Below are 25,722 nucleotides of genomic sequence, written 5' to 3'. Positions count from 1 at the left end.
TGGGGGGCCGGGTTGTGGGGTCAGTTCCTGAGCAAGGGGAGAGACACCCTGCTAGACCTGCCATCCACAGTACTGAACTCCTACAGCCACATGAAAGGGGCCCTATTGTGGTATATAAATAAATAATACCGGATCTAGGTTTGACTGGACATAGTAATAACAGATAGCTCAATAAATAAGAGTCAAGATTCGAGGTAGTAGGAGTTTGCAGGTTTAATACAGCATAAGGACAGGAACAGGACAACCTGCACAGGAATGGGATGGCAGAGCCCGGCAGCTGCCGGGGCTGGATCTGGGATGAGCGCGCTAACATTAATAACAATACACAAGCATATATACTAAAACAGTTGCAATTGCAATACATACAATAGGCGGAGCAGTGGGTGTGGTCAATAACAGTCGCGAAAGATAAGGGTGAAAGTGGGTGTAACAAGAGGCGTATACATAGACATGTGATGTAAACGTAACAGAATATGTCATAAATGGGGCGGAAACATGGAGGGGGCTACCTAAGGAGCCGGGACCTCTAACCTAATGGTGCGCGCAAACTAACAATGACGCGTTACTAGGAGAAGCTGGGGGCTATGACTTCTGCGCTAGGAGCAGAGACTGAAGTCTGGAGAGTCAGGGCGACATGTACCTAACACTATCTAGTATCTGATGTTTAGGGAACATGTTGATAGAATCCAAAAGTTATCGGGGTAAAGGCTAACAGACTCTAAGACTGGTGCATGCATTATTCTACATGTAGTGCGTGATGAAGAATATTAAATGACCATTAATACAGTATTTCTCTTACATGGAGACGTAAAGGCTAGACTGTGACGGAAACTATTGATGCGATTCAGTAGCTTAGGAATGCAGAGAAGGAGGGCTGGACTGATAACTAGAATCATAACATACTCTTGGCAGACTCGTAGGCAGAGCCAGGCCGAGCCGGGCACTGTGAGGCAGGAAGTAAGTGAAGGGTCAGGAACACAGGTGGGGGCTGTATCGCTCCTCAGCGAGGGCTCAGGAGACAGGAGCTGAATCTGGTGTCCGGGCCCTTTTGAGGCCTAGAAACGGGGACTTTACAATGAAATAACGTGCACACTGGGAAACGTGGCAACGTAACTTTTACATAGGCCTAATATTCGTAGTATTCACGAGGACTGGAAACTGGCATACTAGGGATGGACACAACTATAATTGCGTCTTTAATCGAACATGGGGAATACATATGCATATTAATCATGCACACATAACATAAGATGGGGGACACGTAGGGACACAGAACATGGCAAAATTTACTTTTCCACATTCCCTCCTTGTCACTACGTTTCCATCAGGAAACATCAATATTCATGATACCATCTATCATTTCATACAGTATCATTTGCTCGTCTCGGATTTTCTTGGAACGGGATTTAGAACGGGACTTGGGACTAGGAATACAAGAGGTAGCACAAATGCCACAAATCGCAGGGCCACATTGTATACATAGGCAGCAACTGAATATGATCGCTACTGCAATACCTAGAAAGGACAATACTTTCCATCCCCAAGCGGAAATTATATTCCAGAACCAACCGGACCATGTCCAGGTGCCTGGATCTTGGTGTAACATATGGGCAATTTTATGGAGTCTGGTTATGGCTGAATAAACAGACGGCGCGTTATTTGGAATGAAAATGCAGCAACTAGATCCGATGACTCTACAAGCCCCGCCCCTATCGGCCAGTATGACGTCAAGGACGAGACGATTCTGGAGCACGACAATTCTCATAAAGGATTGCTCTTCGGTTAAGTTACTTAGAGCAGAAGTAGTCTCAATCACTACTACTTCAAGTGTTCTGGTTAATCTACGTATCAGTTTACTATTCACGACAGTACCTAAATAAGGAAAGACACCTTTATTGATATCTATGTATTGTTCTAGAGCAGTTTCAGTATAATCGACAATCGGGAGGTCTCTCTTGTGTCTAGTATGTACTAGGTGGGAATTCCTATGATAGTCAGGTGGGGCTAGGAAAACTGGTGGCAGTAGGAAGGCAATGTAACAGGTTCCCTCCCAATCGAGGGGCAGACGAACATATGCGGTCTGACCACAAACAAAATAAGAATGACGTGAAGCTTTAAAAATAGATTTCCTACTGTCACTATACTTGACAATAGTGGTACAATCACTATGTCCTACATGTACGGAACCATTCTTTCGGACACATAATTCGCCTTTAACTGGTAATACTGACATAGCAGGTAAGTCTGGAGTAGTATCAGACTGAACATTCAGGACCATGAAATTCGAAGAATAATTACCTAAATTATAAACTTCATTTTCTAGATCTAACCCTGTTCTGTGGGGAAGACCTTGCTTGTCTGGAAAACATGTACTGTTAAGAAAAGACATATCTGTTGAGGATGACGTTAATGTGGACCATGCTCCACACGAACCATTATGGGAAAATGGATAAGGAAAGAGTGGCAGAACTCCCTTCGGTGTCTGGAAAGGGGGGAGTCGACCACACACCCAACAATTAGTGGCATTGCTGGTCTGGTGTGAATAATGTAACATGCGGATAAAGGAATTATTACGCATAGCAAGACGATAAGATAGTTCATGAGGAGGTAGATCACTAAACGTGTGCTCTACTGTAACATTGAAAGACTTATTTACATGAGAAACTGGAAAACACAAATAAAATGCATAACCTGTGCAGGTAGCCATAAGGCTGAAAAACAATATGAAACTTAGAAAAACGATACATCGGATTGAGTTTTGACTAACTCTCTCACTATGGGGGTCTATTTTATACATGTCAGAAACCGGTCTAACCGTTTCACCTAGGGGAGGACTTAGACAATCAAACTGGCTGACTTATTTTACTAGACCTTAATTTCTTCTTATACTCCTGTTGCAGAGTTTTCTCTAACAGGGAGGGTTTAGTATCATTGTCTTTTGCGGGACAGTCCTTAAGAATAGTACTTTGGCAGTTTTTCAAATCCTCGGGAATGTTCTTAGAAACAGTCTTTAATCCATAAAACTTTTTCACGTGAGACAGGTGGACCCAGCCCTTCCTGCCTTCCAGCTTGACGGCAGTACGGGTGGCCAGGAGGACCTGTTTTGGCTCCTTCCAGCGAGGCTCCAGCGGACTTGAACGATCAAAGTTCCTCACAAGAACCAGATTTCCGGGAACGATCTCATGCGGTGCCACCTCGGTATTGTCTGGAAATGCGGCGGCAACCTGTGAACGACAAGAGTGTAGGGCAGACATCAAGGAAGCTAGGTAATCTGTCAGCATATTACTTGAAACATCGGTAATACTTCGGGGTCTAGGTGTACCCCACATGTTAGGGGGGCGGCCGAATACGACCTCATACGGGGACAGACCGGATCTGGAATGTGCGACCATGCGCATGTAAAACAAAGCGACTGGCAGAGCTACTAGCCAGTCTACACCTTTCTCTTTACAAATCTTGGCAATACGGATTTTCAGGGTCTGATTATGTCTCTCTACGAGACCGGCTGCTTCTGGATGGCGTACACAATGGAACTTCCACTGGTACCCTAACAACAGGGAAACATGTTTCATGAGCTCAGATGAGAATGGCTGGCCGTTATCAGAATATACGACTCTAGGGAGTCCATAACGGGGGAAGAACTCACGAACCAACTGCTTGGCAGTGGTCGCGGCTGTGTAATCTGGAACTGGATATGCTTCTGTCCACCTGGACAAAGCGCATACAACTACAAGGACATACTTGAAACCTCGACATCGCTCCATCTGAATATAATCCATCTGGAGGACTTCAAAAGGGTGGTCAGGGGGCTGGAATCCACCTTGTTCCACCGGGACACTTTTACCTGGATTAAACTGGCAACATATCATACAGGTACGGACTTTCTGCTTAGCTGCAGCTCGTAAATGCTTGTTGAACCAAATGTTCTGGATACTGTCTAACATAGCTTTTTCTCCTAAATGTGCTGGACTATGTGCGGTATTGATAATGACTTGAACCATAGAGTCGGGGAGAAACCATGTGGCTCTACCCTTCGTTACCCATCCCTGATCTGTCTGGACCCCTCCTTGTTCGGGCCATTTCTTGATTTCATCGGGAGTAGCATGTAACTGGATATCTATGACATCCTGAGTAGGGTCCTTAACTGTCATACAGGTAGTCGGATCTGGAGTATGTGTCTGTGTTGGATTAACTGGAATGTCTGGAGTCTGTGCTGTAAGCTTGGCTGTGCGATCTGCTAGATCGTTACCTTGAGAAATAATGTCAGTAACTTTCGTATGTGCTTTGCACTTCATGATAGCAATAGATGTCGGTAAATGTATGGCATCTAACAGAGCTTGAATAAGGAGACCATGCTGAATCTTGGTTCCATGAGAAGTCATGAAACCTCTCTCCTGCCAGAGCACTCCGAAGTCGTGTACAACTCCAAATGCGTAGCGTGAATCTGTGTAAACATTAACTTTCAGGTTTTTAGCGTGTATGCAGGCTTGTGTCAGAGCAACTAGCTCTGCTGCTTGAGCAGACAGGGTGTCAATACGGTGTGTATCTATAACTTCAGTGTCAGTAGTCACTGCATACGCGGCTACTAGTTCTCCTGTACTTGTTCTCATACATGAACCATCCACATAAAGTGTCAGGTCGGGATCTGGTAATGGAATATCTGTCAGATCTTGTCTTGGCTTAGTCATAGTGTTAACTACTTCCACACAGTCGTGTGTGGCAGGATTTGAATTAACTGACGGTAACAGTGTAGCAGGATTTAGAACGTTGCAGCGTCTGATTTCTATGTGTGGCTGGAACAGTGTCAGTTCATAACCTGTTAAACGTGCAATTGTCAAGTGCTGAGTTTGTGTTCGGTTTAAAAGAACTTCCACGGAGTGTGGAACTTGTACTGTCAAGGAATGTCCTAATACTATGGAATCACTTTGTCTGATAGCTAGTGCTGTGGCTGCAACTGACTTAAGGCACGCAGGCAGAGCCTGGGCTACAGGATCTAATGTGCTCGAAAAATAAGCACAGGGCTTGTATTGTCCTGCTTGATCTTGTGTGAGAACAGATAATGCTGTACCATCACGTTCTGTGACAAAAAGTGTAAAAGGCTTACTGTAGTTCGGTGTAGCTAGAACTGGAGCTTGGCATAAAGCTTTCTTTAGCTCATTGAAACTAAGTGTATGTTCAGATGTCCAAGGGAGGACAGTCAATACGGCTGCCTCCTGTGTCGTTAACTGTATCAGTGGTTTAGCTAGAAATGCATACTGAGGAATCCATTGTCTACAATAAGAAGTAAGGCCGATAAAGGCACGTACCTCCTTCTGTGTCTTGGGCTGAGGAAGACTCGCTATTAACTGGATGCGGTCTGGTGTCAACTGCCTACCCCACTTGGACAGTAAGTGGCCTAAGTAGATCACTTGCTGGACACAGAATTGAAGCTTTGAAGGGGACACCTTGTGCCCCATCTCGGCAAGGAAATACAAGACTGTAAGTGATGCTCGCTCGCAAGCACGTTCAGAACGGGCTGTGATCAGTAGATCATCGACATACTGGAGCAGGGCAGTGTCAGTTGGCATGTGAATGTTGTCTAGTTGTCTCTTAAGTGCTTGACTGTAAATACTAGGACTTTCTGTGAAACCTTGAGGAGCTCGTGTGAACATATAGCTTCTTCCATTTAAACAAAATCCGAAAAGAAACTGGCTGTCTGGATGAATGGGGACACTGAAAAACGCGTTCTTGAGGTCTATGACTGTGAAAAATGTTGCCTCAGAATCAATGGCTGTCAATAGGGAAGAAATATCTGGAACAACTGGATACTGGGGAATAATACATTTATTGAGTTCTCGAAGGTCAATCACTAATCGATATACTGGGGGTGCATTTGGATCAGTACGTTTCATGACTGGAATGATCGGAGAATTACATACATTGGAGTCAGTTTCTACAACTACTCCTTGAGCCATGAGCTCGTCAATAATTTTGGATAAGGCTGCTACAGCCTCAGGTGGTAATCTGTACTGTCTGATTCGTGGTAGGACTACACCTGGTTTGAGAGTCACACGATGGGGTGTGATTTGCATGAAACCCACATCAGTTGGACCTTGTGCCCATAGATGCTGCGGGACATTAGACAATCTTGGATCAAAATCTCGTAATACATAGTGACCCTTGAAGTCACGTAGAAACAATCGTATTCCCTCTGGGGAACAGCAAATAACTGCACCTAATTCTTTCAGTGTCTTAATGCCTAACAAATTTTCTGGACATGACTTCGTAAGTAACAGATCAGTAGTGCGGGACAATGGACCTACTTCTAGAGTAACTGGCTTTGAAATCTCATTTACAATAGGCTTTCCTGAAAATCCAAGGGAAACATTTCTAGAGCCTGAGAGCGGAGCCCCTGGAACTTCGGCGTGACTGATGGTCGTCCTACTTGCCCCTGTATCAATCAGAAACTTTCTGTCTGTCCCTAGTACTTGACTATGAACATAGGGACCTTCTTGATCTACAGGAATCTCGATGAGAGGCAAGCCTACCTCCCTCTCTAGGCTGTTTCATGAATACTGTTGATACTCTGGATACTCTGTCTGAGCATACTGGTACATCTGCTGTGTAACATGCTGTGTTGCAGCAATAGGCTGCGGTGCTGGAACTGTCTGTTGTGCATTCTGTGGCTGAGAAGTCTGTGAAACTTGTTCTTGTCTAGGCGGACGTGGTCTTTCTTTAGTCTTACCAGTAGCTATATTGTGTTTCAGAACTGCACACTCGTTTATAAAATGACCTGGCTGTTTACAATAATTGCATGTCCCTTTAACGGGGGCTGCAGGATGACTCGCTTGATTCGGACCCCTCTTCTGACTGTCTTGTGGAACAGATTGTGCAACTAGTACTTTCATTTTCGTGTCTTTCATACGTTTTCTCTCGTGTTCTTGCTCTTCTCTGATTCTATTCTGGTGGTACTGGAGCATCTGTAACATCTGGGACGGGGTACTAGCTTGCCATGTACTTTCGACTTTCAAAACTCGATTCTTAACTTGTGGACTTGAATTCTCGACTAATTTAGTAACAAAAAGATGAGGGTATGACTCACTACTCGTCTTCAAGCCACTGTTTATAATAAAGCATTTCTCAAATCTAGAATAAAAATCACTAGTGTCTTCGTCTTGTTTCTGTTTACAGGCTGAGATTGCATCCCAGTCTTCCTTTTTAGTGGCTAATAATCTGGGCAAAACTTGTATTAACAGTTCTGGTAATTCTTTACATTTCTCTCCAAGACCGGTACCTGGTACTCGTATCTTATCTTCAGCTTCTAGAACTGCCCAATCGATCTTTTTCTCTCCCACCTCCCAATCTTTTTCCTTGAGTTTCTCGTATACCCCTGCGGGCAATAGGACTTTTAGCATTTTAATAATATCTGGATAAGTGTATTCTCCCATACGGAGCATGTCTTTTAATTCTCGGTGGAACCCTGCTGGATCTTTGTCGTGACAGGGAATTAATTTCTTCATCTCTAAGAGTTCCATCTTTGTAATCGGGGTGTAAACAAATACTCTTTGCATTTCACCACCTGCTGTCCTGACTGGGTGTACTTCTCGTAGCGGATTCTGTCTATCTATGTAAAACGGTTTACTTTCTGGAGGTGAGACATGAACAAAATGCGGGTTCAGAAACATACTATATTTGTGACGCTGTTCTAAAATGACACTAATTAAATCGGTACCTAAACCTTTCCATTTATACTGGAGTAACTCGTTCAGGACATCATGTAACGGACCTGGATCAGAATGTTGACCCTCATACAATGTGATGAGGTGCTGGATCATATACATACCCACCAGTCGTTGCTCGGCTGGGGGCAATTTCAGAAACATGTGTGCCACTATTTCGTCTGGAAAAGTGGTAGAATCAGTAATCCATCGGACTGCTGATCGGACTAGTTCTTGTTCATGCATAGTACTTAACTCACTATAACCGATTCGTGATTTCAGAATGTGATCGGTAGCTTGAAATACTTGTTCTAGAGAACCTTGTTCCGGTGGTGAATGATGAAAAACGGACTTGCGTTCTAGGCGTAAATAGCGGTCTGGAAATCTAGATTTTCCTACATACGCTATTCTGGCGGGATTCTCGTCCTCTACCTCTTCCGTAGGAGAGTCATTCTCTTTCTCGCTTACTTGTGCTGCTTTACGTTGTTCGTGTAACCTTATTATTTCCTTACGAATTTTCTTGTACATACTCTCTATACTACTGATAGTTCTGTGCTTACCCTCGGCTATATTATCACTCCACCTTGTCAGGATTCTCATTTCGCTCGGATCTTTGGACGGATAATCTTGTTCCCTTATTAAACAATTAATCAGAAACTTTAATATCATGAGCTGGATTTCAGCTTTCCTTTGAGACATGGCTTCGCCAATACTTTCTGGATCATCCCCTGTACGGATGAAACGATATATTCTGTCTAGATCTTCTTTCATATCTGGTAGGGTGTCCAAATACCCGGTCACCCGTCTTACACGTATGGAATATATAACTGTACTATCATCACCTGCGACTGGATCATAGCGGCATTCAGTGAGAGCTCGTCGGATATCTGCAACGGACTTATATTTGGGCGTACGCTGTAATGCACATTCATGTAACTCGACTAACGTTAAACGTTGGTGTGGTGGCGGGGTACCAGGAGGACCTCCTCCTGCGGCCCCTAAACTGGTATCATCGACTGATACTCTTCGTGCTGGCAGAGTGGCGGGAAGTTGTAATGTAGGCTGGACCGGGGGTACCGTAGCAGGTACTCCGGTATCTGGAGGAGCAGGAATGGCATGGTTTACAGGGACTGTCGGAACAGGATTTGCATATTCTGGGACTGTGTCGTCCAAGTAGGACGAGATAAAAATATCAGCTGCGGTCGGTTTGTGACGTAGCTTGGTCGGAACTAATGGTGGCGGAAAATTACTGGATGCCTCCGGGGTCGCTTTTGGCAAGCCCTCGGCAAGAAGAGGATACATACCCTTTATGAGGGCATTCCTCTGTCTGTCTGACTGTTCGGTTTTAACTCGTTCACCTATCTCGATTAATTCCCTTTCGTGGGCTCGTTCTAAGGATTCTCTACTTAATTCTGACTTTCTGATTTCTTTTTCGGTTCTTTTATGAGATTCTTTGCGCCATAACTCGATGGCATCTTTCTGTGACTGTCTGGCTTTCTTTTTCCATAATGCTTCTTCTACTCGCATGATGCACTCGGCATCCCATGTACCCGATACGGGCCATCTATACTTTTCTTCTAACTGTTTGGTATACTCTACCCATAAATCTAGATATAATATGGCACTTATGCCATGCTTCTGATACATAAAATGACCTGGACTGTCCCTAGGCGGGACAGGAACTGCTTCTTCTAACAGACCTTTTCTAGTTCTTAACTGACGTAGTCTGGAAAATAACGGCATGACTGAACTGTAATCTAGACACAATACAATACACAATGAACACGATAATACAATAACGATAATTACACCACTTTCATACCACGACATTAAAATACATGAAGAACATTTAAAATAACAGTTCGAACAGAACACTACCTGGAATACGGAAAACAGAATACATGATTTTCTCGAGAACAGAACTGACTAGAACAGAAACTAGATGCACTGCGAAACAGTACGAAACTTACCGGTCTCATAAAGAGACACGTCAGGACCCGCATCCACCGGAGTGGACACTTCGTTTTGGGATCTGTGTACCACCAAACCCCACGGACCAGAGACAATTAGATTGACCCTGTCTAGATACTACCCCAGCAACGGTACTCACCGGGCAGCAAGAACGGAAGGCCTCGGACTGGACTGGACTGCTTCGACGCCGGACGGACGAACTTCGGACTTCTGTTACGGGTGGGCCTCCGGATACCTCGGACCTTGGACTCTCGGCTTGGGCTCTGGTCGGGACTCGCCGCGTTCCTCCACCGCCTCGTCTGGATGCTGGACCGCAACCTCCGTCTCCTCCGTGGGCCTGAGGGATACTTGAAGCAGAAATATCTGCACGTGGCCGGTATGGTTCCGTCACGGCTGCAGAGGGTCAGGGGGCATACGTGGCTTCACCGGCGCTTGGGGAAAGGGCAAGTCCCTGTTCGGGCGCCATTATGTGGTATATAAATAAATAATACCGGATCTAGGTTTGACTGGACATAGTAATAACAGATAGCTCAATAAATAAGAGTCAAGATTCGAGGTAGTAGGAGTTTGCAGGTTTAATACAGCATAAGGACAGGAACAGGACAACCTGCACAGGAATGGGATGGCAGAGCCAGGCAGCTGCCGGGGCTGGATCTGGGATGAGCGCGCTAACATTAATAACAATACACAAGCATATATACTAAAACAGTTGCAATTGCAATACATACAATAGGCGGAGCAGTGGGTGTGGTCAATAACAGTCGCGAAAGATAAGGGTGAAAGTGGGTGTAACAAGAGGCGTATACATAGACATGTGATGTAAACGTAACAGAATATGTCATAAATGGGGCGGAAACATGGAGGGGGCTACCTAAGGAGCCGGGACCTCTAACCTAATGGTGCGCGCAAACTAACAATGACGCGTTACTAGGAGAAGCTGGGGGCTATGACTTCTGCGCTAGGAGCAGAGACTGAAGTCTGGAGAGTCAGGGCGACATGTACCTAACACTATCTAGTATCTGATGTTTAGGGAACATGTTGATAGAATCCAAAAGTTATCGGGGTAAAGGCTAACAGACTCTAAGACTGGTGCATGCATTATTCTACATGTAGTGCGTGATGAAGAATATTAAATGACCATTTGTAGGAAGGTAGATCCCTGACTATGGTTGCCCCCAACTTTTTGCCTGGTGTTTTGCTGGTTTTCTGACTTAGTTGACCTGGGGCCCTGCTATTCAAGACCCCCGGCCTACTGCTCTCTCTGTAAAATGGATTCCATGTACCTTAGGTACATATCTAAATTGGATACTGAGTCACCTTATCAGTCCCTGTACAGTGTACCGTAGGTACCCAGGGCATAGGTGTACCCAGGGCCTACCAGGGGCTGCAGCATGTATTATGCCACCCCTGGCTGGCCATCCAAATCTGACACAACTGGCTGCACGACAGCTGGGGCAAGGTGGTGTAATCACCCTTTGCTTTAGATATAGTATACCTATATCTAACCCTAAAATGGACACACAGATCTCCTATCAGTCACTCCTATGGCAGGCCTTAACAATCCTGAAGGCAGAGTGCTTGGAATCGTGTGAGATGGTGCTCTGGCATGAGCTGAGCCTGTCTGCGGCTTTCGGGATCTATCCCGTAGCCATTTCCATGATATCGCATACCATATACTCTTAAGTGCATTATAATCCTCGCGGTTATATGCCAACTCTGGTATCGCTTTATCAAAACATGTCCAGTAAGGTGTCATACGAATTGGAATACTAACCCCTCGCCAATTCTGGCGACGGGGTTAGCATTCCACCCTTCTAGAGGGACACGACATGTATGTAACCCCTAACCCCGGTTAAAGTCAGACAGAGCCTTAGCATCCACAAAATGGATGCTGCCACCGAGACACAAGTCTGCCCTCCTGCTGCTGGGAGTCCTCCCAGAGCAGGAGATAAGGACAAAGGGTTTCCTGCCAGGGGCGGTGCCAGCACCGTCCCAGACAGGGTTTTGTGTATTGTAGGTAGGCAGGGCTTTAGAGGAAGGTGACTGCAAGTGGCACCCCGGTGCTCACTGTGCATAGGCTGGCTGGAACCAGTTCCAGGGTCACTCCAGACCCTGTGCTGGGGAAAAGCCCGCCAAGGAAGTGGGTGTAACCACCCCCCTCCTAGTCCCACCCATAGGGCAGGACTTAGTCGCGTGCCAGCCCCTTTTTACAGGATAAAGGTAGGAACTGGCCCCCTTCCAAATCAGATCATCTTTGAATCCTGAAACTACTTTCCACGAAAGGAACTCAAGACTTCTTCCTAAGATTTCTCCCTTGTGACTAAGGAGTAGTCACCCTGCATCCGCAGGCACCATCTACAGAACACTGCGGTCTGCTGCAAGTCCTTCCTCCGGAATCCGACTGCCCAGCTCGACGAGAACCGGTTTCCCTGGCACCTCTGACCTCTACCTGCATCATCAGTCACGCTGAGATTCGTGGGTGTGACGAGACCTCGAGGGACCGGCCATCTTCAAGACTGCACGACTTCTGAACAACAAGCCCGCCGAGTGAATTCCTGGTGAGTGCTTTGGGGTCCGAGAAGCCCCCACCCTGAGCAGCTCCAGCACCGAAGAGCAGCCCCCCAGCATCTCCACGATCTGCGTGGGGCCCTTCTGCTTTTTACTGCTCACCGCGTTGTTTGGCTACTAGCCCGCTGGCTTGTGGCCTTCCTGACGACGCCCGACGACATTTCTGCTGCTGGTCTGGTTGCTCCAGACTGGCCCTTGCTTCCCTCCATCGGAGAAGTACCCTGGACCCTCCTGGTCCACTCAAGACGCCATTTTAGGTCCACCGCGTGGGCCTTGCATTTGCCAAGACTTGTTGCCCAATCCTGGGTCCAGCGACGTCGACAGCAAGAACCTTCATGGGACAGCTCGCACCTCCATCCTGGTCGCCGACAACGCCTCCTGGTCCGAGAGACTGCAGAGCCCAGCAGCGCCCACTCACCTGACTGCGGTGACTTCGCCCGGTGCCATCCTGGTGCCCACTTAATCACTGGCTAGTGATTCAAGAACTTGGTCCCCTCTGCTTTCAGGTTTTCTTCTTCCTTGATCCAGGCTTGGATCCATCGAACTTTCCTTCACTGGTCGCCTGCCAGCAACTTCTTCCTTCCAGGCTCCTGGTCCGGCAACGAGATCCCCGACGTCTTTTCAGACCTATGCAGCTGCAGCCCCTGGGCTAGGTAACTTCGGCACTTCGGTGTCCCAGCATAGCCTCACTATCCTAGGGTCAGGATCCACTGTCGTTTTCTCCCTACCAGGTCGGGTTCGCCCGTGAACACTAACTTTGTGAATTCTAGCTTCCATAGACTTTGTCCCGCATCCCGCGTGAGAGTGCACACTCTGCACCCGAGTCCCCTGGGCCTCCTAGTAGTAATCTAACGATTCCCTAGTCCAGTCCTAGCGATTCCAAAGCCTATTAGAACTGTTACTTACCTGCTAGTAATTCGCATTCCACTTTTAAAGTATATGGTTTTTCGTGCCCCTCGGGCATTTGTGTATAACATGCTAACTTAAGTATTTTCATAAGAGTTTTGTTGTGTGCCTAGCACCCTGTCCTCATAAAGAGTACAGGGTTGTTGTGATTCTAATAAATACATTGTTTATTTTCATAACACTTGTGTGGTGTCCTTTCACTGGGTGTTCAAGGGGTAATGTGATGGTAAAACAGCTGGCTTAACACGCCCTCTAGAGTCTTAGCCTTAGACTGCTCGTATCCATGCTACTAGGATAGCTGGTCTATAAGGTTGACTTACAACCAATCATCAATAAGGGTTGTTTGGACTGATATATAGTGATCACTAGAATAGTGAGCACTGCACATCAGGCCAACTTCTCACACCATTAATACAGTATTTCTCTTACATGGAGACGTAAAGGCTAGACTGTGACGGAAACTATTGATGCGATTCAGTAGCTTAGGAATGCAGAGAAGGAGGGCTGGACTGATAACTAGAATCATAACATACTCTTGGCAGACTCGTAGGCAGAGCCAGGCCGAGCCGGGCACTGTGAGGCAGGAAGTAAGTGAAGGGTCAGGAACACAGGTGGGGGCTGTATCGCTCCTCAGCGAGGGCTCAGGAGACAGGAGCTGAATCTGGTGTCCGGGCCCTTTTGAGGCCTAGAAACGGGGACTTTACAATGAAATAACGTGCACACTGGGAAACGTGGCAACGTAACTTTTACATAGGCCTAATATTCGTAGTATTCACGAGGACTGGAAACTGGCATACTAGGGATGGACACAACTATAATTGCGTCTTTAATCGAACATGGGGAATACATATGCATATTAATCATGCACACATAACATAAGATGGGGGACACGTAGGGACACAGAACATGGCAAAATTTACTTTTCCACACTATTAGCCAGGTATGGGGTCACCCGCGAGATGTACAGGCAACGATTCCGAGACTGCAAAAAAATTCCCGGCACCACGTAGGTAGAGTACGTGAACTTTTACAGCAGGGCCTTCCAAGGATGGATCAAGGGCAGCAAGGTCACCACATTCGAAGAATTGTTCGACTTAATAGCTTGGGAACACCTGTCCACAAATTGTTTTGTAGAATTACGCCAGCATCTCCTAGACAGCAAACTAACAGACCCTCAAAAACTAGCCGGCGAAGCAGATCGTTGGGTGAACAACCGGGTCCCCCGGGCCCCCATGGGAGACTATGCCCGGATCAGTCAAGGACCTCTCCGCCAGAGAGGGGGGGAGGCCAAGGGAGACAGCGGGAATTCCAGTCGGGTCCCCAGCGTAGCCCCCCAAGAAACCAACCCCAGAACTTTCCATCTCCTCCTCCGTCCAGCACAGGCCCCCCAGGTAAGCAAGGGCCCGAGTCAACATAACATGTTACAAATGCCAGCAGCTAGGCCACTATGCCAGTGACCCCCAGTGTCCCATGTACCAAAGGTCCGCGACTGCGGGGCCCCCAGCCCGACAGATGGCCACCGTGGCCCTAGGAGAGTAGGTTGAGGATACGGAAGAGTGGGAGCCTGCAGCCATGTCCCTGGTCTCCCTAGGAGACCGAGAAATGACCCCTGGAGCCCACCTGCCAGCCATCACCAAGAAATACCGGCAGTGGGTGACGGTCAATGGACACAGAGTAGGGGCCCTTCGCGACACCGGGGCAAGTGTCACAGCTGTCCGCTGTCACCTGGTCACCGAGGAACAGATCTTACCGCACATCTTTTGCCCAGTTATTTCCTCCGACAATTTGGAGAGCCTCTACAAACTGGCCCAAATTCCTTTCGAATGGGGGGGGGGAGTTGCCGGGACGTTGCGAGTGGCCGTCTGACCCTCCATGCCCGTGGACTGTTTACTGGGCAACGATCTGGAGAGCTCCCTGTGGGCGCAGGTAGAGAGGAAGGCCGACCTAGGAATGCTGGGCCTACCCAAATGGGTGTGCGCCACCACTCGGTCCATGACTGCCCGACTGCCCCCCCTCGGGGGAGTCGAGCCAGAAATCCTAGGCCAGACCCCAATCGATGGGGACAGGGGCGGGCTACCCGAGCCCCGTGATCTCCCCACGGGAGGAGAGCCCGTCACAGACGACGGCCCCCTAAACCCCGACCTCGAACCTGTCGCCGAGTTAGGCGACCTGCCCGAGTTGGCTCAGTGGCGCCACGAGGGGGGCCCCTCCCGGGAGGAGTTCTGCCAGGAACAAGCTACCTGCCCTTCCCTCATCGGACCCCGGCAACAGGCCGCCGCCCAAGCTGCGGGCGACCAGTCCGGAACCCATTGGGTCTACTGGGAGAACGACCTCCTGTACAGTGAGCAGAAGTCTGCCGAACTAGGGTCAGCCCAGGTGCTGGTGGTACCCCAACGATTCCGAGACTTCCTCCAGGGCCTGGCCCATGACGTACCCTAGGCGGGGCACTTGGGTCATAGAAATGGAAATGGGTGACCTATCACCGATTGGTCACCCATTTCTATTGGCCAAAAAAGTGAGCCAACATGGAGGCCCACTGTAAGTCTTGCCCAACGTGCCATACCAGCGGGAAGAGCGGAGGGAAGCGCAAGGCCCCCCTCCAACCCTTCCCCGTCGTCTGTATCCCCTTTGAGCGAGTGAGGATCGACATTGTGGGACCTCTGGATCCCAGGACCACCCAGGGTCACCGATTCATCCTAGTCCTGGTGGACCATGCCACCATGTACCCCGAGGCCATTCCCCTCCGAACGGTGATGGCCCCCGTGGTGAGGCAGGCCTTGATGGGGATATTCTACCGAGTGGGTTTTCCCCGAGAGGTCGTGAGCAACCGCGGAACCAACTTCATTTCGAAGTACATGATGTCCTTGTGGCAACAATGTGGAGTGACGTACAAATTCACCACCTCGTACCACCCCCAAGGGAATGGCCTGGTTGAGCGGTTTAACCGGACTCTCAAGGGAATGATCATGGGCCTCGAGTAGCCCCTACGGCGCAAGTGGGACATCCTCCTACCCTGCCTCCTGTTCGCCTACAGGGAAGTCCCCCAGAAGTCCTTGGGGTTCAGCCCTTTCGAACTGCTCTACGGACACCCCGTCCGGGGACGCCTCAGCCTGGTCAAGGAGGGCTGGGAGGCAGCGCCCCGAGACCCGCCCCCAGATGTGTTTCGATACATCCTGGCCCTCCGGAACCAGACTCGGAAGTTCAGAGAGCTCGCAGAGGCCAACCTAGAGGCGAGCCAGGAGGAAATGAAACACTGGTATGACCAGAATGCCACTCTGGTCGAGTTTCAACCAGGCCAGCAGGTATGGGTGATGGCCCCCTTGAAACCTTGCGCCCTCCAAGACAAATGGACCGGGCCCTTCAAAGTAGTGGAGGGGAAGAGCCAAGTCACCTATTTAGTTGACGTACAGTCCCCCCGGAACCCCCACCGGGTTCTACACGTGAACCGCCTCAAGCCTCACTTTGTGCGGACGGAGTTGAGTTTGCTCCTAGCCACCGACGATGGGGCGGAAGAGGACACGGAGCCTCTCCTTGACCTCCTGTGTGCTAAGGAGAAAGATGGCTCCGTAGAGGGAGTGAGCCTCTCCTCCTCCCTCACTCCACAGCAACGCGAGGACTGCCGCCAGCTATTGGGGCAATTCTCAGACCTCTTCTCCCTCGTCCCCAGGGTCACCGACTGGTGCGTCCACGATGTGGACATGGGGGACAGCCCACCGGTACGGCACAGAGCCTGTCGCGTCCCTGACAGAGTCCGGACCTGCATCCAGGCCGAGGTCTCTAAGATGCTAGCCCTGGGGGTAGTCGAGCCTTCTGACAGCCCTTGGGGCAAGCCTGTGGTACTGGTTCCCAAGGCAGCCGCCCCCGGTACTGCCCCCGAACTGAGGTTCTGTGTAGACTACCGGGGGCTCAATGCAGTCACTCGAGCCGATGCTCACCCTATTCCCGGCGCAGATGAGCTCATTGACCGCCTCAGGTCTGCTCACTACCTCAGCAACTTCGACCTGACCTGCGGATACTGGCAAATTGCGCTCACAGAGGGAGCCAAGGAGCGGTCCACCTTTTCCACCCCGGATGGACACTATCGCTTCCGGGTGATGCCCTTTGGGATGAAAAATGCCCCGGCCACCTTCCAGAGACTGGTTAACCGGGTCCTGGCCGGGCTGGAAGAATTCAGCGCCGCGTACCTGGACGATATTGCGGTGTTCAGCTCTCACTGGACCGAACACCTCCGGCACCTCCGGAAGGTATTGATGGGCCTGGGCCAGGCGGGCCTGACCGTCAATGCCAGCAAGTGCCAAATTGGACAAGGCTCGGTGGTCTACCTGGGGTACCAGGTCGGGAGCGGACAGGTAGCCCCCCTCCAGCCCAAGATCAATGCCATTCTGGTCTGGGAACCCCCCACGACTCAGACCGAAGTCAGGGCCTTCCTAGGGCTCACCGGTTACCACCGGAGATTCATCAAAGGGTATGGCAGGTTAGTAGGCCCCCTCACAGGCTGACCTCTAAAAAACAGCCAAAGAAAGTGCATTGGACCCCCTCCTGCCAAGAGGCGCTTGAAGTCTTAAAGACCGCTATGTGCACCGCCCCCGTGCTCCAAGCCCCCGACTACTCTCGAGAATTTGTGGTCCAAACCGACGCTTCCGAGCATGGCATTGGAGCAGTCCTATCTCAGCTCAATGAGAAAGGCCTAGATCAGCCCGTAGCCTTCATTAGCCGGAGGTTACTGCCCAGAGAACAACGGTGGAGCACCATTGAGCGGGAAGCATTCGCAGTGGTTTAGGCCCTGAAGAAGCTGCGGCCATACCTGTTCGGAACTCACTTCCGGGTCCAAACCGATCATCGACCCTTACGATGGCTGATGCAGATGAGAGGAGAGAACCCCAAACTGCTGCGGTGGTCAATTTCCCTCCAGGAGATGGACTTCAACGTAGAACACCACCCCGGTACGGACCACGCCAACGCTGACGGCCTGTCCAGGTTGTTCCGCCTCAGCGAAGAGAACCCCCAAGGGGATGGGTAGTTCTCCCTGACTTTCAGCTGGGGGGGACGTGTGTTAGACCTGGCCTCGTGGCATGGCCCTCCCTGACCTATATCGCCCCGACAATGACCCGTGCACCGCCCAAACCCCTGGTCGTAACAATCCCTGTCCGATCCACTCCCCCCATGACCCCACAGAAAGGGCGAGCTTCCCCCGCACCCGCCATCTATCCTCCCGGTGCCGGACGCCCCCACACCCCATCACACCTGAAGGCCTCCGGTCACCATTCCCTCGTCTCTAAAATGGCTGACCCCGGCCCCAGCGAAACCTAGGCCCTAGACGCGCCATGCCCGGCTGGGGGGTAGAGGACTTCCCGTGAGCAAGATAGGGAGGAGCAGTTTCGATCACACCTCTGGCCTCCCCTCGGAAGACTGGTTTCGATCGCCCCCTCCGGCCTCCCTGAGTGCTGGCCCCACACCCTGCTGGGTGTCTGGAATCCCCCGGACCCAACTTCAAAGGATACCAGGGCCGTGTGGCAGGAAACCCCGACAAGCAGCCCCCAGGCTCCAGACCCCTGCCTGCGAGGGCTCCGGACTTCAAAGGGAAACAGGACTATACCAAGGGGTGCTCTGGAACTATCGGTTGTTGAATCCTGGACGAAGAGAGCCCTTCTGACCTGGTTGCGGCTCGACGATCATCGAAGAAGAATGCTACCCGAGCATTGGAATCTCGGCGAGCCCTGCTGACTTGGTCGCGGCTCAAGCTTGGCAGAGACAAACATCTGCCTGTAACCGTCTGAGCCCTGCTGACGTGGTCGTGGCTCCCTTGAACCCTAAAGAAACACCTGAACAACTCTGCTGGAGCCCTGCTGATTGGATCGCGGCTCCCCAAAGACCGAAGGACCCTCCGTTCATTCCTGCTCGAGCCCTGCTGACTTGGTCTCGGCTCGGAGAGTATTCTGGTCCGGCTGGAGCCTTGACTTTACCGTATCTCCCGGCTCGAGGATTGAGAGCCGTGCGCCGGATGTGCTGCGCATTGACCCTAAGTAACAAGACTGTCCCGCTACCCACACCCTTGCAACCGAGACTTTGTGAACTCTTGATCCGAATGTAAATATTTGACCACGTATTGATCATAAAGATCCAAATACTTCTGTTGGATAAAGAACCTGTTCTCCAGTAACCTACCGTGTGGTGTCCCTTGTCGAGTGGTGAGATCTCAGCGCGTACGATCCTAGATACTAGACTCTTCTCCTGAAGGGTCTCCCTCCAGTGCTTGGCAGCGTTCCTACGAGAGGTGGGTCACGGGGTGGTCGGAAGACATCTTCTGTGCCCCCCTGGGATCGCCCCTTCTAACAATTAGGCCTTATCTTGGTCGTGACATTTAAGTGTTCATCATGGGGACTACAGCGGTCAAGTTAAAGAGAGTTTCAATATAAATATTTTGGTGGTATCTGATAGTCCCTCTCAGAGTTTTTGGGAAGTGTTTTCCTGGTGTACACCCTTCATTCTGTAGTGGTTGTTATTTTACTTGGCGTTATACGCCCAATAGTATTGACAGCTGAGTGACCCTTTCATTGCTGCTAAACTCTGGTAATCGGATCATAGCTCTGTTCACCAGCCTAAGGGTTGCGACTATGCCCCGGCAAGCTGGGCCAAGGACATCCCTTTCTGAACTTGACTCTCAGGGTAGCGAGGTTGAGCAGTCAAAGCCTTCTTAGGGAGGTAACCGGGTGGGGCAAGCACTCAGGACTCACCAGTCAATCAACCAACACAGTAATGTTATGTCTAGCCCAGTGCTTATTTCTAGTTACAAATTTACTGAACAATAGTTCAGTAAATTTATAAATACAGGAATGCTATGTACAGTCCCAAGAAAGTTCCAGCACCCCCTCTGGTGCCGTCTTCCCTCCCTAGGAGGTCTAATGTTTATAGACCCCAGTATGCAGTATGGACCTAGGCATTATTCATGCACAGCTTCCCTTTAACATCAATCTCCTTACTGGCTGCTGCGTAGATCAGTTCAATGGCTTAGGTCTCAGAGTTCACACGGGCAGACACTATAGTGCTTACACTGCAGATTTCTCCGAAACCTTTGCTCTTTCAGTTTATTGTAAGTTAGGCCTCATTTACCTTCTCAGTGGGGTTGTGGCTCTCGTGGAGTTCATGGACGTGCTGCGCGTACCCGTTCCTGTAGCTGCACCTTCAGTAGAAAGCTTTTTAATATCTAACCATCTTTTCTTTGCGCCTGACAGGACAAGTTAAGAACTGAGAAGCAGAAAATTGAATCTGAGTTTGAAAAACTGCAGCAGCTCCTGAAAGAAAATAAGCAAACACTGCATGCAAAACTAGAAGAGATGGAGAAGAAAATCACCATGGTAGAAAATGCAAATATAACCAAACTGTCCAATAAAATCACCTCTCTCAATGCCCTGATAATGGAGATAGAAAAGAAGTGTGAGGCACCGGCATGGGAACTCCTGAAGGTGAGATACTATTTGGTAAATACAACAAAAGAAGGAAGTGAATTAGTCATATTTTGTATACAGTGTTACATGTGTTGACAGAACACACATGATCTCCTGCCAGGGTCAATGCACAGTGACGCCATGCTCTCCGACAGGCACACAACATACAGACAGACATTTTTATACTGTCGCCTTTTATGCTGAGAGCTCAATACAATAATGTTAGAAATGGGATTCTGGTTGGCGAGGGTTTGCGCCTAAGCCAGGCAGAAACCACCTCTCTAGTCAGGGCAAGGGAGTTACACGCTGAAGATAACCCCTGCTCACCCCCTTGGTTGCATGGCCCGAGCTTTGCTGCAATGTGTAAAGCATTTGCGCAACACACACACAGCAGCAACATACTAGGCACACCACAAAGGAACTCCACACAAGGTTATATATAAAAAATAGCCTTTGTATTGTCATAAACACATTAGAATAGTAATCACACAATAAACACTGTGCCAACTGGCACTAGGCAATATTTACAGGGGATTATATACATATGACAGGGCCAATTGGGCCACTGTCAGAACCATCACAACGTGAAAACAGTAATTGTAGAACCAATAATAAACATAGAACACAACCAGTAATTACTGGCAAACACTGTACTCAGCATTATATCCTGCAATACAAATCATACTATGCACCATATCACATCTGGCCTAAAATACATTATGCGCCAACCTCATAAGCCTAAACATATTGGACCATAACCTCCTAATCATGAATCAAATTAGGGGCATAAATCACAGTAGAGCATAACCTCACAAGCATAAACCACATTATGCAAATAACCTCATACATAACCCACATTAGAGGCATAAATCAGGGTCCATTAACCATATGTTCGAGGCATATGAGCTGCAGATCTCACACTGAACATTAGATCGCCACCTGGTGTTGGGCTCGGTTGATTGCATGTTGCTGTCGAGATAGGAGACTCCTTCCTTGGACTATAGTGCGCATGGGCATCGACTCCATCTTTAGATTGTTTTTTTCCGCCACTGGGTTCGGATGTAACTTTTCCGCTCCAATTCGAAATCTACTTAATAGTAGTTTTTCTGCGCATAAACAATTACAAACTTTGCCAAGCAACTTTCGATATCAAAAGGCATCGATTCGACTTCACCAGTTCGATTACGGTCGTCCCCGCTGCCCGTTGGGCCTATCCACGCCGTGAGGCCTACAACTCATGGAAAGGACGCCATTCAAAAGATGCCCCGAGTGTGGAGCAAAGTTTCCACACAGTGACCATCAAGAGGTCTGTAACCTGTGCCTATCGCCAGATCACGACGAGTCTAGCTGTACAGCCTGCGCATCCTTTCGTTCTAAAAAGACCATTCAGGATCGGAATGCCCGTCGATACGATATGCAGAGATCGGCTCCGGAACCAGTGGATATCTTCGACGAAGAAGCATGTGTCCCAGAGGAAGATTCAGGCAATCTCCAAATCGTATTCGAGGCAGACGATTCCATACCTTCGGGTCAGCGCGTGAGTACTACTGCCCCTTACACAGACCCAACACATAAATCGAAGGAAAAGGCCAACACTCCGCCTCCGGGGCCCAGTCACGACCGAAAAAATACTTCGAAAGCCCCGCCATCAAGCCCGGCTCCGAAGAAAATGCTCAAGCCTTCCGGTAGCTCCGTAACGAGCAAACCGCACGTGCCGATACTACCAGCTCCCTCGGCACCGAAACCGAAGGAAGCCCCGGCTCCGAAAGACAATACAAAACCGTCGACTCCTAAAGATAAGACGGCTCCGAAAACAATGAAGACTCTTCCGACGCTTCGAAGCCGACGAAAACAGCTTCGACTCCAAAGCCTATATCTTCGTGCCAAAACCAGCAAGGCCTGCGTCTGATGCCCAAAAGCCCACAAAACAGGCTTCGACTCCAAAGACAATATCTTCGGTGCCGAAATCTACGCCAAAGGACCTTACAACAGCTTCTAAGGCTAAAGACAAGCACCAACCATGTCTGGAACTGAAAAAATCAGCGCCGGAAGGAGTTCCTCAAGAAGAGGATCTTTTTCAACCTGATCCTTTGCAAAAAAGGATCTACATTGACCCTAAAACAGGACATGTTTCCACTATACCACAAAGAAAGAGAAAAGCAGATTCAGCACCTACAACTACAGTGCCTGTCAAGAAGAAGGACTCTGCCACATCTCCTATGCATCCTTCTTCTCCTGTACCTTCTCCTCCACCTCATTCTCCTTCAGACATTTCACCTCAAAATTCTCCTCCTCATTCTTCACCACATACATCTCCTCAGAATGATGATGAGTATAGCATAGGGGGAGGGGGAGACTCAGATGAGCCTTTTTCCTATACACCAGACTCGGAGTTCCCAATCCCACAGGATGTACCAGATATTCCTGACCCACATACATATCCATCCAAACCTTGCCCTCCAGAAGACTTGGTTTTGGATACTTACTTTATAGAGCTGCCATCTATCATAATGTCACAATGCACTCAGATGAGGCAGAAGAAGATTTCTTATTAGACACTTTTGAACACTCACAAACATCTGTTCAAATACTGCCTATGATTAAAGGGGTCATTAAACATGCCCCAGAAGTGTTTAACCCCTTCCGTGCTCATGACGAGCTCAGCTTGTCATGAGGCACGGTGCTCATGTGCTCATGACGAGCTGAGCGCGTCATGACCACACCCATTTCTATTATAGTCCTGCACAGCAGAAGGAGATCCCAAGCAGAGATGGTGTTAAAGATCCTGTACGAGCTAGGATCATAAACCCAAGAATAGAGAAAAAGTAAAGACCAGCCCCGGCAGATCCTGCCTACATTAAGGGACAACTACCCTTAGATTCCCTTGTCGTTTCAAATGCTAGGGAAAGGGCAAACTCCCAAACATCATGGAAGCACCACCCCCTGATAAGGAATCAAAAATAATAGACGCTTCAGGCAAACAAATAGCTGCCCAAGCTAGCAATACATAGTGCATAGCTAACACACAAGCCCTCCTCGCAAGATACGACAGAGCTCACTATGATCAGTTAGAGAAGCTTTTACAACATCTACCTGACCAATATAAAGCACAGGCAGATGACCTTATACAAGAAGGTAAACTAATCTCAAATGCCTTAATAAAATGTGCACTTGATGTAGCAGACACTGCATCTAGAGCAATAAACACTAGTGTCCTCCTTAGACGTCATGCTTGGCTACGCATTTCAGGATTTAAGCAAGAGGTGCAAACCACTATCTTAAATCAGCCATTCAACCAACAACAATTGTTTGGACAAGAGGTAGACACAGCACTTGAAAAAATGAAAAAGGACACTGATACAGCCAGGTCTATAGGAGCTCTGCAAACCACCCCTGCTAGAGGCTCCTTTCGTCGCTCCTTTTATAGAGGAGGCTCCAAACAAGCTGGAGCAGACAATTCAGTTTCCTTTAAAAATAGTACACAAACATCTTCCGATAGAGGATATTTTAGAGGAGGCTATAGAGGCAACAACAATAAGGAGAGAGGTTGAGGAAATAACAATAGTCGAACCTCTCCCACCACAAAACAGTGACTTTCTTCAACTTCCCCAACAGCATTCCACTCCTGTAGGGAGAAGACTAACACAGTTCCTACCTGTCTGGAATTCCATCACAACAGAGAAGTGGGTAAGACAGATTATCCAGTATGGCTACTGCCTAGAACTTACAGCAACCCCTCCACACATACCACCCAGGCAGTGTCCAATGTCTACAGAACGTCTCACGCTGCTCGAGCAAGACGTTCTATCATTGCTTCAAAAGGACGCACTAGAAATAGTTCCGTTACAACAAGAGGGAACAGGGGTTCACTCGCTGTATTTCCCAATACCCAAGAAGGACGGGACACTAAGACCGATTTTCGACCTCCGGCCCCTCAATCTGTATATACACTCAGATCATTTTCATATGATCACATTACAACAAGTGCTCCCACTGTTGCAACAAGGCGACTTCCTGACTACACTAGATCTGAAGGACGCCTACTTCCACATTCCCATACATCCTTCTCACAGGAAGTATCCAAGGTTTGTGCTACAAGGACAACACTATCAGTTCAAAGTCCTTCCATTCGGGGTCACAACCACACCAAGAGTGTTTACAAAGTACCTAGCAGTAGTAGCAGCACATCTCAGGAGGCAACACATCCATGTCTTCCCATACCTAGACGATTGGCTCATAAAAGCCAAATCATTCAATCAGTGTGCCCAACACACATCCCAAACAATTTAGACATTACATACCAAGTCGTATCTCCAGCCCTCACATGTACATCAATACCTAGGGGCTACAATAAACACGTCTACAGCTCTAGGGTATCCCAGTCCAGCCAGATACACAGCATTCAGGCGTTAGTCACAGATTTTCTTAACCAACACTCTCTCCCAGCCAGAGTGTTCATGCAATTAATAGGCATGGTGGCAATTTGCATTTTATTGTACCATATGCAAGATTGAAAATGCACCCATTGCAAGAATGTCTAGCACGTCAGTGGAACCAGGCTCTAGGACAACTTACTGACCTGGTGTTGGTGGACAGCCGCACACATCGCTCTCTGCAGTGGTGGAACACCAAAAACTTGTCCAGAGGGCGGCAGTTCCTCGAGCCTGTTCCACAAATAGTACTGACAGCAGACGCATCCCTGACAGAATGGGGAGCCCACCTCCTACACCATACAACTCAAGGAAAATGGACCACTTAACAAAAAGTGCTCCACATCAGTCACCTAGAGCTGCTAGCGATATTTTTAGCGCTCAAGTCCTTCCAAGTACATGTACAAAACAAAGCTGTCTTGATCCGGGCAGACAACATGACAGCCATGTACTATATACAAAAACAGGGGGGGGGCACACTCTCTACAACTGTCCCAGCTTGCACAGAACATTTGGAGATGGACCATTCCACAAAAAATATATCTATTGGCGGAACACCTTCCAGGAGTTCACAATCAGATAGCAGATCTGTTAAGTCGACAGACACAAGAGATTCACGAATGGGAACTACATCTGCAAGTTCTCACACCATCTTTTCAGAAGTGGGGTCATCCAGACATTGATCTGTTCGCCACACACGAAAAC

General features: G+C 48.7%; 1 protein-coding gene across 1 annotated transcript in view; it reads left to right on the top strand.

Moving 5' to 3' along the window:
• The window catches only part of LOC144754096 (E3 ubiquitin-protein ligase TRIM39-like), a 156,435-nt gene that overhangs the window by 59,796 nt on the left and 70,917 nt on the right, over positions 1-25,722 (top strand). Inside the window, exon 3 of the mRNA XM_078641663.1 lies at positions 20,375-20,605. Within this exon, the coding sequence (XP_078497789.1) occupies positions 20,375-20,605 (231 nt within the window). The remainder of the gene's footprint in view (positions 1-20,374; positions 20,606-25,722) is intronic.

Source organism: Lissotriton helveticus, chromosome 5_1 (assembly GCF_964261635.1).
Source record: "Lissotriton helveticus chromosome 5_1, aLisHel1.1, whole genome shotgun sequence".
NCBI classification, from domain to species: domain Eukaryota; kingdom Metazoa; phylum Chordata; class Amphibia; order Caudata; family Salamandridae; genus Lissotriton; species Lissotriton helveticus.
The sequence above is the reverse complement of the archived record's forward strand: the minus strand, read 5'-3'. Positions and strand labels throughout refer to the sequence as shown.